General features: G+C 35.5%; 1 protein-coding gene across 5 annotated transcripts in view; it reads left to right on the forward strand.

Annotated features, from left to right (window-relative positions):
- TRPS1 (transcriptional repressor GATA binding 1) overlaps nt 1-17,294 on the forward strand; it is a 271,881-nt gene that overhangs the window by 242,695 nt on the left and 11,892 nt on the right. For all 5 annotated transcript variants that reach the window (XM_014054418.2, XM_014054412.2, XM_014054436.2 and 2 more), the window contains one exon: nt 13,314-13,436. In XM_014054418.2, the coding sequence (XP_013909893.2) occupies nt 13,314-13,436 (123 nt within the window). The remainder of the gene's footprint in view (nt 1-13,313; nt 13,437-17,294) is intronic.

Consider the following 17,294-nt stretch of genomic DNA (forward strand, 5'->3'; position numbering starts at 1 on the left):
CACAGATCTATATATTTATTTAGAGTGGATACAGTTTGGGGTTTGCAGCTTTTGTGTGAAAAGGAACCTAAGATCACTTTAGACGAGCCTTCCCAAATCAAGCATCTCCCAATATTTTTGGGTTTACAACACCTAGAATTACTAACTAGCATGGTTTACTTCAGATTTCAATACTGGGGGGGGGGGAGCCATGTGATGACTCAAGTTTCAAATCTAAGTTTTAAAATCCTTTTTTTAAAAAACATACTTAGAATTATGCATCATGCTTCTCTTTCCCACCCAATGTTTTGAGCGTATGTAAAAGTAATTTTTTCTTGAATATCATTCTGATAAAAGAAGAACATGCTCCCTTTATTTCCCTAGAAGGAAAGCCTAATAATATACACCACACTGATTCTCCTGCATCATCAGTTGGTTAATTAGGCCAATCAAAAAACAGGAACAAATATTGACTCTCCAGTCTGTACCTCCATTAAACCATCTATATCAATATTTACAAGAAACAGACCAATCTATTTTGGTGTACCTTTCATTAAAAGCTGCCTTCTCCACCACAGTACAGGAAGCCATTACAAACATTACAAAAAATACAGTTTTAGTTTCTAAGTCAGGATTTGCTCAAAACATAATTGTGATGGTTAAATCAGACAGCCTAAATTTTAGAAGTTAAAGCCCAATTATATCAGTGAATCTTACTTTCAGATCGTAGCTCATGCTGAACGTATGAGAATATTAACAAATGAACTTATAAATTGGGCCACCAAAAAGGAGAAAAAGTAAAGGATGGCAACCTATACCTATAGTTACCTATACAGAGTATAATAAAAAGAATAAAATACATACAAAATAGTATTTTTTCCTGAACACGGTGAAGAACTGTTTCTTTTTATGATTCCATTTGTCCAGCAGCTTTCTTTTTATATCATCTATCAACCCTGTGGATCCAGTAAAAGTAATGCTTGCCTGAATTGAAATATTCTCCTCACTTTCTTGTAAAAAGCCAGATGCAGTTTGCAGTGCTGGATAATTAAAACAAATCTTGAATAAACTGTTTCATGGAGATAGGAGTTTGATGGCTGAATATATAAAAATTGCAACCAGATGTTCTGCAGAAGCTAGAGCAATATAAAGATCACGAGCCTTTTTTTTTTAAAGTCCAAAGTAAAAATATTCTAATTGAAGTTGTCAGCAGGAGTGAAACTAATGTTGCCTGCATTTGATTAAATAATAGTTTATTTAAAATTCAGTGTGGCCCAAAATTGGATGAGTCCAAACTGGGAAAAACTGAACTTCACTCCCTATCCCCCTCCTTTTTGGCTTAAATAAAAGGGGGAAAATAGGATTTGTGAAATGTTAACAATTTTGTATAATATTGCCAGTTCCTGTCATTATCAATTGAGCATTTTCACCCCTACAGAGTTCACCCAGCATTTTTTTTCAATCATTGACTAAAGAAGTAACAGAAAATAAACAATGCAACGTGGAAACCATAGGATTAGTTATTCTGTGAAAATACATGAAAAGTAGACTGTAATTTCATGCAAAATTTGTTTATGTCTCAAACCTTTTAAAGGGTTTAGAAATTATTTTTAAGAATTATTATATGTTTGAAAACCGTGGAAACCTTGAAAAAAGTTTACTTTATATTAGAATTTGGTATATTGTTAATAGCTCAAATATTCACATGAGCAATAGAACCAATGGTAGTATTTCCCTGCTTATTGAAGAAGTTGCTACAAACATTTTCATTTTTTGATATAACAATATAGTGCTTATTCTAGATCAGAATGATGAATTTAGGTGTTCACAGGGGAATTAATGGATTATTGCACAATGAACTGAAAATGTCAAAATAGTACAAAATATTTGAAATTATTGAAGATGTCATGTAAAGCATCCTCAGCATAATTAAAAAACATAAAACAAATATAAACTTCAGTGAAATAAAATCACATGCAGTAGTTTAATGTCACATTTCACAGTGTATGATCTTTGTCCATGAACTGAAACTACAACGTCTGAGGTGAATAAATAAATATATTTAAATAAATATAAAGAGCCTATGACAAAACTCCATCAAATCTCCATCAAATTTGTCCCTAGACAATATGTATTAACATCTTTTAAAAAAATATACAACCACTTTCTCACAGTTGTAGCTTGAATTTTTACCTGAAACAAAACTCAGAAATAGGAACACATTTGAAACAGAATATACTATCAGTATTCTTATTTAAATGGCACCTGTGGGTGGGCTGCATTGTCAGTCACAAAAACTGGTGAAGGCATTCAATATATTCCTTGTGCCATCCAGATTAGCTCTCCAAACTTAAATTTATCTTGTTTAGGAGGGGAAAAAAAGATATACTTAAATTTGGAAAGGTAATCTGGATAAGTGATAAATAGATTATTTACCAAGAATTCAGCAGCTGTCATTCATTTTTATTTTCTGAGAAATTCTGTGGGCCCTCTATTGAATCCATAGGGGTTCCTGCAAATAAGGATGAAAGCAAAGATGCTGCCAAGGCCGTCTATTTTGCTTTTCAGCATTTATTAAAATATATGCCATGTTTCCTGGAAAATAAGACATATATTTTCTTTTGACTCCCCCCCCCAAAAAAATAAGCACTTGGTCTTATTTTCGGGGAGGTCTTATTATTTTGAGGTGCAGGAGGCGGTGAGCATGGTCACCTCATGGCTGCTGCTGTGTTGCAATATTTTTGAGAGAGGGCTTATTTTAGTGCATGCACTCAAAAGCCCGATTGGACTTATTATCTGGGGAGGTCTTATTTTTGGGAAAGCAGGGTATTAAAAGATAAAGCCAAGCAAAACAGAGAAACAGCCTCAATGGTCATCATCAATAGTTCTAGGTTCCTACCTGCCTTATCTTGTGAGAGAAGAACCAAAATGTATCTTAAAGAAAAGAAAGATGATTTGGTTTGGTTTGGTTTGCAATAGGAACCAATGATGTTGTTGACAATAGTATTATAGTGTAGTGTAGTGTAGTGTAGTGTAGTGTAGTGTAGTGTAGTGTAGTGTAGTGTAGTGTAGTGTAGTATAGTATAGTATAGTATAGTATAGTATAGTATAGTATAGTATAGTATAGTATAGTATAGTATAGTATAGTATAATACATATCTATTCATTATAGTTACATTTCACATTATCTCATTGGATTGGAAAGTAGCTTCCATAAATTGACAGGCTGTTTTCATTTGGACTATAACCATAACCAGACATGTCAGACTCTTCAAGATACCTGCATCCCCTCCTTCAGTCCAGGCTTTGCACAGCTGCAGATGTGTCTCATATTTCTTAGCTATTACCCAGAAGAGAATGAAAAGTACTCCCAGATTTTGAAATACTTCATAGCAAAAGCAAAGATTACTGATGATGGGAGGTCATCTTTACAACACAAAGTGTTAGTGGCACTATATATCTTAAAATACTGATAGTATAACTCAAAAGCCTTCAATCTTTCAACAGAGAAAAGAGAAATATGGATTCTCACCTGTAAAAAAAAACTAGTACATCTTAGTAATATTCATGCTAAGAAAATTTTAGAGACTTTATGTTACATATATATATATATATATATATGTATATATTTTTCTTATTTTATATCTAAATATGAGTATGTGATTAATGTGTGTGTATGTACACACACGAGAGAGATAGAAAGAAAATCACACATAGTAAAGGCGAAAGATTTATACGATCTGAAGAGAAACCAGAGTTTGACATAATATAATATCATTAATATAAATAACAAGCTTAATGCTTTGGGGGTTGTTAAACGTTCTCTGATTGGACCAGGGAGATGTGCCTTTTTTGTCATAGCTTATGTCCTCTGGAAGAACATCCCAGACATCTGATTAGCTTCTCACTACTGTCTTTCTGACCAAAACTTAAATATCTGTCTCTTTTCCAAAATGCTGGGCTAAGATATGGTGGGAGTCCATGGTGCAGTACTTTTAATGTTATTGTATAGGTTGCCTCACTGTTCGGCCATCTTTTCCTTTTTTTTCTTTTTATCACTGTCATTCTGATTGGGCAACCTACAAATAGGATTAATTATTTTTTTCCTGCACGAGACTTGCATAACCTTAAGGTTTTGCGGCACTACAGCTGTGCAGGGGTTTTAGATTTCAAGGCAAAAAAGGAGGCATAGGAGGTGAACATGTAGCATCTGTTTGCAAACTCCTTAAAGTAACTATTTTCTTTCCCTGGAACACTGTCCATGTGTAAGAGGTATGAAGTGGTAAAAACAGAAGACTGGATGAATAGCTAGATTGCTTTCTAATTTCATGCAAACACAACATATATACAGGTAGAAAAATCAAATTTAAACAAGGATAACCCACGAAGCAAGAGTGGTATTCACTTACCATCCCTACCAGTTCACAAATGTGACCCTGTCTGCGCATGCACTATGGCTAAAAAAAAGTGCCTAAATGGGACGGCATAGAGCTGGGTTCTGTTACCGGTTTGGGTAAAGCGGTCCAAACCAGCAGAGTACCACCCCCGCACTGAAAGTTTCATTCTGACTGAGAGTTGATTGAATGATTTGTGTCCTTTTGTGGAAAGAAAAATGACATATCCAGATTGCTGAATTCCTAACTAGCAGTAGTCTACCCTATTTTTTCTAACGTCAACATGCCATTTAGAATTGCATGTACCAAGATCAACTCTGATCAATGTCAGAAATGTCTCTTATTTTTTACCTAATTATGAATTATTTGTACCTTGATTATTTCTTGGATCTAAAGCAAATGTATTTGAATATATTCCCTTCTTTCTAATCCAAATATTCATTTTTTTGTTATTGTTCTAAAATATAGAGCTAGGGCATTTGTGTACACAAGTATGCTTTTTTCAAGTATGATTCATAGCAATAGTTTCTTGCAAAATACATTGTACTTTTTTCTTATCCACATGAATAAGGGAATGTAAATGAGCTGCTAAATATCATACCTTATATTACAGCACATTACATTGTTAATCCATTTCTGAAGTTTCTGAATGGTTACAACATAGTTAGAAAAATCTGATTTTTTAAAATTAAACTTTCTACATCAATTGGTTCAAACACAATATCCTGTTTACAACTCCCCCCCCCCAAAAAAAAACAATTCTCAGCATGCTATAGTAAAGTAATAGAAAAATTCTAGTAGCCCTTCAATGGGTATTTAAGACTATTTCCCATTGAATAGAATAGAGTTTGTTAGCTTCTAAGGAAACATGTTGCATGTGTTGGAGAATAACTGGCAGAGCCTGAAAGAGGAGTCAAGTGGGGGATTAGTTTAGAGTCTATACATAGCCATAAGGCAAAGTCCAATCCCTTGAATACTATTGAGCCTTATCTAGTTTAACCCATCTGCAAACCATTAATCTGAGAAGATTCCTGTGTGTAGGCTTGAACAATAAAGCAGTAAACTGAATCCTTCACATATGGATCTGGTTGCTTGCACATGGTAGCATGGTACTTACTCAGTTTAAACAACTTCATCAATAGGAATCTTATCAATCTAATATTTCATGGGGGAGAAAAGATCTCAATCTTTTATCCTCATACAAAATAACTTGTAATTCCCAGTAACTATCACATTCAGCTTTCATTTCTTTGAAATGAACCCATTCTGGACAAATGCCGTTAAAGTAAACTTTGGGATATGTAAGGAAATGTTACTTGACATGATTAATTCTGGTTAAGAAGCAAATTAAAAAAAAATCAGGAGATAATATCAAGGATCCAGTTTAAGGAAATTGCTCAAAGGAAGGTTAGGGAGGGAGGAAATTCTCAAGTCTGATGTCATTCCACATTCATCCCTGCATCATCCTTAAATCTAGAAAGAGCTAACAGATTCATTTATCTGTGGAATCCCATCTCCTGCTTCCCCATCTGGTCAGCATTATTGTGCTACTTCAATATCATCACCATCTTCATTTTTGCTTTTTTTAAAAAACTGGTATCAGAAGCCATCCAGTTTGCTCAGTCTTCACTCTAGTCCAGCCTTAATTTGTATTTCTGTTTTATCTATTTTTTTTAAGTTTGTAGGAAATGTTGCACATCTTTTTCTGAATTCTCCTTTGTATTTTAATATCCATGTTATTCACACTTTTTTAATTAGCTTTTCATAAAATAGTGGTGTGTGTGTGTGTGTTTTGTGTGTCTGTGTTTTGTGTGTGTTTTCGTAGATTTTCATGGGTGTAGGTATGCTGGTCTTGTGGTATTTGGGTTTTGTATTTTTACACGGGAAAAGACCCGAATACAACAAGACCAGAATATATATACGTACGTACGCATGTGTGTGTGTGTGTGTGTGTGTGTGTGTGTGTGTGTGTGTGTGTGTGTGTGTATATATATATATATATATATATATATATATATATATATATATATTTATTTGTGTGTGTATATGTATGTATACATTATACACACACACACACACACACACATTCCTTTTATTAATATTAGATGTTTCATTAACAATGCATACGTGTGTTTTGGATGGTAAGTAAAGTTATTTCAAAGGGAGGACAGTGTTTTCTGCACCATTTTTTTTCTCCTAATCTGAAGAAGCTGGGGGGAAATCCCATATTTACAAGAATGCCAATACTCCAAAACACAAGCACTTACTTTCATTTTGTAGACAGCAGAAGCAAATTTTATTAAGAAAAGTTTTCAAAATTAGAACCCATTCCTTCTTCTCTGTGACAGTAAAACCAATCACTAGGGATACACTAGTGTTCCTTTATATTTCTTAGAAGGTTGTAAAAGCTGTTTGAATTTGGCTCTCTTCAAAATTCAAAATATCCCCTATCGAGCTTAAAACAATAGCTTCAGACAACGGTTTCAATTGTTTGAGCTTTAAACAGTTCTGTTCTGAATTTGAAATACTTCCAAAATGGTTGAAACAGTTCATTTTAATGGAAAACAACTGTTTGAGTCTTGACAAGATATTTCAAATTCATTTTACACAACACTACTAATTTCCATTATATTATTTGAACATCATTTATTTTTTTTTGCATTATTCAAGAAGATGGGTTTCTGCTGTGAATAATTATTTACTGTTTGAAATTCAGGTAAAACAATATCAGACATGTGTGTGCAGGCATAGCCCCTTTGCTTGTAATACAATAAGGAGGATTTAATAATTCAGAGTGAGTTGCTATATTCATGCTAATGTTGCTTCGCCTAGACCTGTTTTATGGAGATATTCATTCAATGTCTTCCTAATGCGGGTTTGTGAGTAAGAAAGTTTTCTCAAGGCTGCCATATCTCAGTCGTGTGTTGCTTTAGGATGAACAGACCTAAACCATCCCGAGAACCAATCAGAGAAAATAACAAGCAAGGGCGAAAATGAAAGGAGGGAGGATGAAGAGGGAAAGGAAGAAGGGTGAAGCAGAGGAAATAAGGGAGGGAAAGTAGGAGTAGGAGAGAGGGTAAGAAGGAGAAGAGAGGAGGAGTGGAGGAAAGAGAGGGGAAAAAGAAAAGAGGAAGAAGAGGAGGAAAGAAGAAGACAGAGAAGGGAGGTTGGGAAGATTGAAGGAGCAAAGTTGTTGCAGAATAAGATGGGGACATGGGGTGGCAAGAAAGTGACCCAAAGTGTATTTTATATATTGGTATGAAGATAACTATAAACATTAATGGTTAACAGATAAATGTTAACAGCACCTATAAGAATGTATATTTATGAATGAATTTGAAAGGGGGAAAGGGGGGAAAATGCTTCTTGTCCTGCCTTCAGATGCTGCATATGTGAAGGGACCATTCTGAATTTTAAATATCTACAGAATAAAAGCTAAGAAATATGTGAATTAGCTCTCTGCAATTTTAACAGAATGTTGACATCTGCTTCCTATACATATGTTGGTTAAATATATGATAGGTACATGCTGAAAATGAATGTCATCTTTCAACATCTCCCTGCTTTTAGTACCCACAAACATTCTTTGGCTGAAATTGGCTGATGATCACAGAGCCAGTATGGGTTAAAAACAAGATATTTTCAAAAAATATTAGTAAATAATCCCTCCAGTTAAAACAGTTACTTATACTCATGGTTCTAGTATGTTTCTTAATTTGCTTTTTTTTAAAAAGTTCCTTGAGGAGGTATCATTTGGGTTATATACTTCAAGATTAAATGTTTTCCCCTCCCTATTTTCACTAAGCTTTCTTTTCCCTTAAAATTAATGGAGCAGGAAACTTTCTGTTGGCATTTCCCTGGAAACTAAGCTGCTGTGGTTCAGCTTATGAAAGGCAAGAATTATTCACAAACCTGGGAAATTTTGTTTCTTTTTTTTTAAAAAAAATTATATTTGGCCTTCTTTCAAATTATAAACAGCTGAAACGATTTAAAGAATTTTTTTTAAAAAAATCTTCACATCTGCGCTAACCAATTTGTATGCCAAATTTCAACCCAGTGTGATTTGAAACGACTAATATATTAAACACCCAACCTAGGAACTAAAATGGAAAATATTGAGAGACCCTTAACTGTAGTTGTCCCTTCATGCTGTTATTATAATGTATTTGATACAAGGATTCACATAATTAAAGATTGACTTAGCAGAAGTATAGTTTCAATTATTGATCCTTTGGGATTATTTTTCCAAGTCTGTACAGGAAATTTGCACGGATAACTCCAATTAAAGCAAGTGGCATTGAAGGAAATCCAATTCCTGCCATTGGTGCTCAGTGAGTCCTTGCTTCCATGATGTTAAGAACTGTTGTTGGAGATTTTGTTATGGCTAGGATAAAATATGATTTTTGCATGAAACCGAACACAGATTTCCCATGATATACAGCAGGACCCAGTTCAACGAATTTGCAGTTTGTTGAGAATGACTAGGAATGACTTTTAACTGTGTTTCTCAAGCTTATAAGGAGCCCTTTATCATGTTGCCAGTCCATGCTGTGTGCCCACAAAATTAATACCTACCCTGTATGTGTGTTTCCAAAAAGGAGAAATTGTATTTTCTGAAATTTGTGTTTGAAAGTAGAAATAACATTCAAGGAGGACTGGAAAGCAAATGTGTTAAATAAACTCTTGGCTGGAATTAATACGTTTATTGGTGAACACTCAGGAACAAAGGAAAAAGAACACACATTAGGAGAAGTGTATGTCAACTGATGATGTTAATGCATCAAGAATCAGAATTATCATGCACATCTCCAAAGATTCAATTCCATCAAGATATTTGCTGCTGAGTTCCAAAACCTTCTTCCTGTTGTTGTCATGAAGAAACTATGTAGAAAAGGATGCAACAAACTCAGCATATTCTTATGTATGGTTTAAGCTGAAAGAACAAAACCAGACAACAGCAGTAGCACCATGTGGCACATTCATGTCAAACAATCCTAAAATCTATAGCTAGCCCATAATGTGTTCCATGCTTTCTTGTGCTGATTTATAGCTACAGCTTCAGCTCTGGAAATCATAAATGTGGTAAAAATGTACAATTGGATGACTTTTGCACCTGATCAGTCTGGAAAGCCAAAGTCCCAATTCTTCACTTCTTTAATACAGGTTTTTGTTTAAATATTTCTAAACATGAATTGGATTGGACTGTCTTCTATAACATACTTCACTCTAGCAATTTTTCAAATAGTTGTTTAATCTGATCTAGGACATGAGCTTAGGGTTACCTTGAACAAAAGAGAGTAACATCAAATAAATTGTACATAGACATGTAAACTATGATTAATTATACATTTCACAAGATTACCTTGTTTGCGACACTTGGGTCTCAAACTTGTCTTTTGAGCCGACAAGCCCAGCATCTTAAGCACTGAACCATTTCACTGCCCATATCCTCGTATAGGAATCCAGAATTTCAGCAAACATAGAGTTTTGGGTTTCTTTTCTTTTTTGCATTAAAGAGGTTTTGGTATCTATTTACAAAGCCGTTGGCTTTGGCTAATTGAATGCTGACAGCTGATGCAAACAATAGACCTAAGATGACTTAATGTATGATATAACCAAGGCAAGCATAACAGCCTTCTTTAACCAGGTGCCCTCCTGGTGTATTTTTAGAATTCCCAACCCCAAAATATGATGGCATAGCCTGGAAATTCTGGGAATTGATATTCCGCGTATCTGAACAACCTCCATTTAGGAAAACCACGTTATAGATTAAATGTATTTGCACTTGTCACCACATCACAAGTGAGCACTTGTAACTTGTTATCATTCAAAATTAGAATATTATTCTTCAGCTTGATCAGTTTTTGTGGCGTATATTATACAAAATAGCCATTTGACATACAACAAACCATCTCAAAAATAGTTAACATTTCTACACGGACAATGTGCTTTCTGATTTATCTTGCTTTCCAACAAGTAATTTCAAAAATTAATAAATAGCATCCACTTATCCTTTATTAATATTACATCATTTCTGTATTCATAACTGGGTTAATATAATGAGTTCCACAACAATCCATCCTCTGTGTAGCAAGAAGAAATGTATGGCCAGATTCCCCCCTCCCCACTCCAGCTTTGGAGATTATTCCCATTCTTTTAGCAGACAAAAAAATGCATAATAATTTCCATGTCTGACTATTTTTACATAATCTTTCAAATAATCAAGTAAGATTACTTACAGTTACAGAGAAAGTATATATTATGATGACTTGGATATAGGTTATAGCAGATGTCAGTTCTACCAAAAAGCTGAATTTAACATTTCCAGTGTATATATTTCCAAAGCATAAATCTGATATTCATTCATTCATTGATCCAATTAAGTTAGATCCTAGTCCCATGCTTATTGTACAAAATAAATGCACCTCCTCTGGATTTAATTCTTTCTTTAAATTTTACATCTTTTTTTTAAAAAAAGGCATAAGTACATATATCCAAAACAATAGATATTCATGCTTCCTTTCTTTATAATCAAGACTAAAATTCAGCTACATGCTGCAATGAGATATTAATTCAGTATAATCATGGAAATGTCTGAGAAGACAGCGATGAGTTTTCAAAAAATTAAGGGGGTGGCCACAATTACATAATTAATGCCCTATCCCTTTGTTACAAGTATGTGTGCACATCATATAGTAGAAAACTGTAAATTATCAACTCCAGATGAGTACATGTTTGTTAAAAACAATTATCTGGTCTCTTAAAAAAAATATCTGCCAAATAACCATCACCCATCAAACTTGTCAAGCATGGAAAAACTCACACTTGGTATACACCCTGTTCAGCGTGCCTCTGCTTGTATATACCATTTCTAAGAACATTTTGAACAGACCGATATGTTTTGCAAGCAGATTCAAAAGATGGCCATGCAAAAGAGTTTCCATTAGATCTCGTTGCATGCATAGCTGTAATCTCATTTAACTAAAAGTTTATTGATCTCCAAAGAAAGTATTTTGGCAATCGGCTGAGCTTTCTTGTGGATAAACTAGCCTACAGAGGTGTGTGTTTTTTTTAAAGGGCTTTAGATACTTGTTAGGCAAACTCACTGACTGGCATAAGACTATTAGGTTAGCATGTATACTATATTATTGTGGTTCAGGGAGTGCGTTTTATGTATTTAAACAAACAAACTGACCATTTTAAACATAAATGCAAAGCTACTTAAGAGTCTTCTATACAGATCACGTCCAGTTGCACTTGAGATTTAGGTGAAGGAGTGAGATATAATTATAGTTTTGATTAAGTGGTATTGAGCTTAGTGGCAGAGACGGAAGAACTGATTATTCCTTTGGCGTTCTTGATTTTATGTAAAGAAACCCAACTCGCTACACTAATGAAACTATATTTGTGGTTTAAAAGGGCAATTGTTGGTCTGATTCAGTTCTTACTGAAAATGTTTCCCCAACCTTCCTAAGATATTGCACTTGTGTTAAAATTTTATAGCCGTGTAAGTTACCAGCCCCCCAATTCTGAGTATTTCCTATGTTTTTGCCGTATAGTGGATTAATGGGGAAGCTAAACATTAGAAGCAAGCAGCCATCAGCAAATGCAAGATCATAATTAGTTTAGCTGACGAGGGCCTCTGATAGCGCTTACATCTGGATGGAAAAATTACCCTATGGGGAACTGGCTGATCACCAGGTCTTTTTAGTGATACATTGCGAAACACCCGATGAATCAAATGCCCTTTCTATGCCAAGAAAGTGTTCCATGCTCCAAGCCAAAATTATGTCTGCAAAAAGCTTTCCATTTGAAATGTATCAGAGTACAATTATAACCATTGTACTTTCTTGGCACCAGCATTCCTTCCCTACAGTATGGAGTAAAATTAAACGAATTGCTTAAAATTGAGGAAACCTTGAAATTTTGATTTACAAGGTTAGTAATTTTTTAATTTAGGACAAAATCCGTTTAAGCTCTTTTGCTAAAATGGTTCGCCCTTCCACAGTTGTGCAAAATGAAGAACTCTTAATAAATGTTGATATTTAAAAAAAGAAATTTGAAAAGTTTTGCTTTCCTTAAAAGAGGGAGAAATAGCCACGTCATAATTATTAACAGTTATGTCTATAAAATCAGTCTCTAATGCTTTCTTTTGCCGTGTTCTTCTTCTGTGAAACTCTCTTCACTACATTGAACGATATCTTTGTACGATAGAAGAAATCTAACAGATCTTTCTCAGTTGCAGGATTAAGAAGGCTGTAGAATTCAATCACACCCTCATTTATGTTCATTTTGCATTCCTAAAAGTGTGCTTTTACACCATCTGCTGATGAGACAAAATCATGTGGTTTTATCACCAAAGTAGAGTTTTATGTACACCTTCATAGTACTGAATTTCAGCCATGCTTTCAGTGGGTTTTAGAAAATAAAAAGCAGCATATGTGATTTTTATAATTACATTAGCCTTTAATTTAACATTTTGCATCTTGTTAAAGAGCTAGAAAGACTTTCTAAGAACCGAAATAAGGCTACATGCAAACTGAAATTAATTGGAAAGAGTTTCTATTTATGTTTAAGTGTGTTGTTAATGATCACACCATTAGAATAACTCAAAATCCAGGGGGTAGAAATATGTAAGAGCAACTCTAAAAAAAATATCTTAAAATTCAAGGCATCAAATCTGTTCATTAAAAGGCACAAATTCAGTATTTTACCAAGTTAAAACTTCGGAGGAAAACAAAACTATTTGTGTTTGGCACACTTGATCCATTGGTGCAGGGTAAATTGTCGTGAAAAATCAGCATTATGTGCAGTATAGTGTAATTTTACACTATCGAGCTAAATAGAAAACTGTTGTGTACATTTATCATATTTACCGATCACGTGACTAACCTTTGACATCTTTTTTTTTCCTTTCTTTTTTTCTGTCCCCAATTTTAGAGACGTAGAGGCTCGGGTGTTTTTTGTGCCAATTGCCTGACCACAAAGACCTCACTCTGGCGAAAGAACGCAAATGGAGGATATGTCTGCAATGCGTGTGGTCTCTACCAGAAGCTTCATTCGGTAGGAAGAACTTGCTTGTTTTATATTGGGAAGGTTTTCAGCAACTCAGCTGAAGTTGGGCAGCTGTGGTTAATTTCCTAACTGCACATTTTCTTCAGTGTGGTCACTCCAGAATCAGATGTGATTCATTATGGAAGATGCTGATATGCCATAGAGAGGGGAATCAGTGTTGGAGATGCCCAATGAGGCATTTATTTACTTGGAGACAAAACAAAGAATAAAGATGGAGCTATTTCCTTCTTTCACACAAGAAGTACACAGAATTATATCGAAAAAGAACATTTCAAGATTTCTTTCTGCTTGAAGCTTATGACAAGTTCAGTTCCTAGTCCCAAAGGTCCTTTTTCAAGAGAAAACTGGACTTTCTGGTTATTCTTTGAAGATGTTTCACTTCTTATCCAAGATGTTTTTTCAATTCTCTTGGATAAGAAGCGAAACGTCTTCAAAGAAAAACCAGAAAGTCCAGTTGCCTCTTGAAAAAGCACCTTTGGGACAACCATTACCTGGATGACTGAGAATCTCCATTCAGAACATTCAGTTCCTAGAATCTCCAGGTTGATTTGGAAACCTAGAAGCAGCCAACCAGTCACATAGAAAGTACTAAGCTTAAAAGGATGAATATTCTAACTCTAATTCAAGACAACTCCTTATGTCTCTAAATTGAAAGGAATCCTATAAGGAAACACAAATATGCATGAATTGAGGGCTAATTATTTTCTCCCTCTATTCCCAGAATACCCCCAAGTCTTGCTGAGCTCCTTATCCTGTGGGGGGGAGTGTTTGTGGCTTCCCTGGTTGAGTGAAGGACCCCGAGAGTGTATGCCAAAAGTATATAACCCCTGGATACTCCCAGAAAGATCACCCAAGTTATAAAGATAATCCCAGATCATTATGGATAGAATTTATCTATATGGTTGCTAAGAGTGACACTAACTTGAAGGTAATTAATTAATCAATCAAATCTCCCAAGTGATCTCCAAGAGAAGAAGATATAACATTATACTAACCAGGTTTTTCCCATGCTTTTCTAAACCAGTGTATTAGCCTGGGGGTTTAACTATATAAATTAGCTACCTTCAAGATGAACATGAATTATATAAAGTGTGATATTCTAAAAGGGGGTATATTTTTCGGTGTATATCAGTGCCTCCTTTCTGATTAAACATCTACATAGTACCAAGACTTTGCAAGAGTTCCTTCCCTCTTAGCGCTAAGTTTATTTTCATGAAACCGCTCTGCAAATTTAGACAGTCTCTGCTGAGCTTCCACTTATTTCAGCCAGTCTTGAGTTTGGTTGCCGCTGATGGCATCATTATGCCATCATTATCATCATTATGTTAATGGATCTGAGCTCTGGCTTAAAATCAGAAAGGCAGGAAAAGCTTCAGGAAGTTTTCTTTTTCTGATTTAAATTGATCTGATTCTTGGGTAAAGGATATGGTTGAATTCATAGGAATCTTCAGCTATTAGCTGGCTTAAACTAGTGTTTCTCAACCTTAGCAACTGAGGGGGAAAAACTGGACTTAAAGTAATCTATGGATCAACATTCAGTTTTTTACTAGTTTTCACACTTCATGAAGGTTCCATTCATTTATTTTTAAAAGGTCTTGGCTTATTTCAGTTGTGATACTATGTCATACATTAGCTAAAATGGAAAATTATATCTAATTAACCTCAAATGGGTTGGACTGTAACATGTAAAGAGAAAAAAAGAGCCAAATAAAACAAAGATAAGAGCACAAAGCTCGTTTATGTTTTGATTTATCATAAATAATTTTTTGTTTGTTTCTTTGTTTGTACTGGGCCAGAAAGTTTCATTCATTAAACAAATTTATATGGCTGCTCAACTCACACACAGTGACTCCAGACAGCTTTAAAAAAATCAGAATCATAAAAGCCATACCATCCCACTTCCCCTATATTGGCAACAACCAACCTTGATTGTCTCTGAATCAGCTTAGGACAGAAGTCTCCAAACTTGGTTACTTGAAGACTTGTGGACTTCACCTCCCAGAATTCCCCAGCCAGTTATTCTGGGAGCTGAAGTCCACAAGTCTTCAAGTGGCCTGCAGATAGAACCATAACTTCAGGGTCTTCTGGAAAAGTAATAAGGTGGGGATCAATCTTATCTCCAGGGAATAATATTCCAGAGGGAGGGGGCTTCCATTTAAAAATCCCCTTTTCTTGGTCCCGCTATATGTATTTCCCTAATAGATGGGACCTGCAACATGTAAAGATGGTTAACTTAGTGCAACAAAGTTTTACTTGTCAATTGAAGGTTACTTTTTCAAATGCTTTTAAGTTTTCCACAAGGTTTTTCTTTTTTCTTTTCTTTTTTTTTTTGCTGTGGTAAAAAATATAGAATTACTAATAACTCCTAGAATAATTTTCTTTGGCATGGGCCCCTGTTGGAGGAGGCAAGAGAAACATATGACAACATTATCACCCAAACACTGTGATTTACATACTTATGACAAATGTCATGGCTCCGGAGTCATTTATTTGTGTGATGACATCATCACTCATGTGTCATTATTTTGGCATCCTTGCCGTTTGCTATGGATGGCATCGAGGGATTTTTAAAAGCTGGTTTAAAAAGAAATCAATTATTAATGTTAATTTATAGTAAGTTGGAGCTACATTTATTTTTATGACTACAGAGCTAAGGTAAAACGATTTTAAATACTAGTCTTGAAAGAAGCTACTAAGTTTCTACCTGAGGCACACTAATGTTTAATGAGTTTGAGCAAAGGGCAAAAGTGTTGCTAAACATTAAGTTTGCTACAGAGTTAGCAATAGGAAAAAAAATGTCAATCTAATTAAATGTAAACACTAGAGGTTTCTTCATTTAAAAAGTATCAAGAATGTATAACCAGTCCAGTGGTGGGATATGACCGGTATGCCCCGGTGCGGACATTCCGGTGCCTGCTGTGAGCACCAAATACCATTCCGGTACAGTGCTCCAGAGGGCCCACCTGCCCGCCTGCCCTCACCTGTATTTGAGCGGATCGGGGCTTTCGCACACGTGCACGGAGCGTACGACGCCTGCGCAACACTCCGCTGAGCAGCTGGAGCATCACAGGCATAAGCGTATTGGTTGCAACGGGATCCATAACCCACCACTGATCCAGTCAATGAATTTATAACCTAGTAAATAGGGATGCGGTGGCTCAGTGGCTAAGATGCTGAGCTTGTTGATCAGAAAGGTCGGCAGTTCAGCAGTTTGAATCCCTAGCGCCACATAATGGAGTGAGCTCCTGTTACTTGTCCCAGCTTCTGCCAACCTAGCACTTCGAAAGCATGTGAAAATGCAAGTAGAAAAAATAGGAGCCACCTTTGGTGGAAAGGTGACAGTGTTCCGTGCACCTTTGGCGTTTAGTCACACCAGTCACATGACCACGGAGATGTCTTCAGACAGCACTGGCTTCTTGGCTTTAAAACAGAGATGAGCACCGCCCCCTAGAAACGACTAGCAAGGGGAACCTTTACCTTTACCTTTAAATAGGGACAAGGACTCTGGGAGATAGTTGAGGACAAGGTGGGGGGTGGTTCATGGGGTTTCAACACGACTTAGCAACTGAACAACAACGGCAAATAGGGGTAGAGCTTACTTTCAAAAAAACAACAACACAATAATCGGTTCAACTGCTACCATCTATTTTTCTATTTTGCCTAATGCAATGGGTCATCCCATCCTTTCTGAGCCTTTCTGATTCCCTGCCAAATCTCTTCTGTGATGTGCGTAGGCAGGTTTTGGACCTGATTATGGAGTCCTGACTGGGGTGCCAGGGAAAAATGAGAACAGCAAATCCCTGCTATAGAAACGGAAACAAACTTTGCAAACCTTGGAAGCATCCT

Source organism: Thamnophis sirtalis, unplaced genomic scaffold (genome assembly GCF_051295495.1).
Source record: "Thamnophis sirtalis isolate CommonGarterSnake01/CBP01778 unplaced genomic scaffold, rThaSir2_p1.2 scaffold_2, whole genome shotgun sequence".
NCBI lineage: Eukaryota > Metazoa > Chordata > Lepidosauria > Squamata > Natricidae > Thamnophis > Thamnophis sirtalis.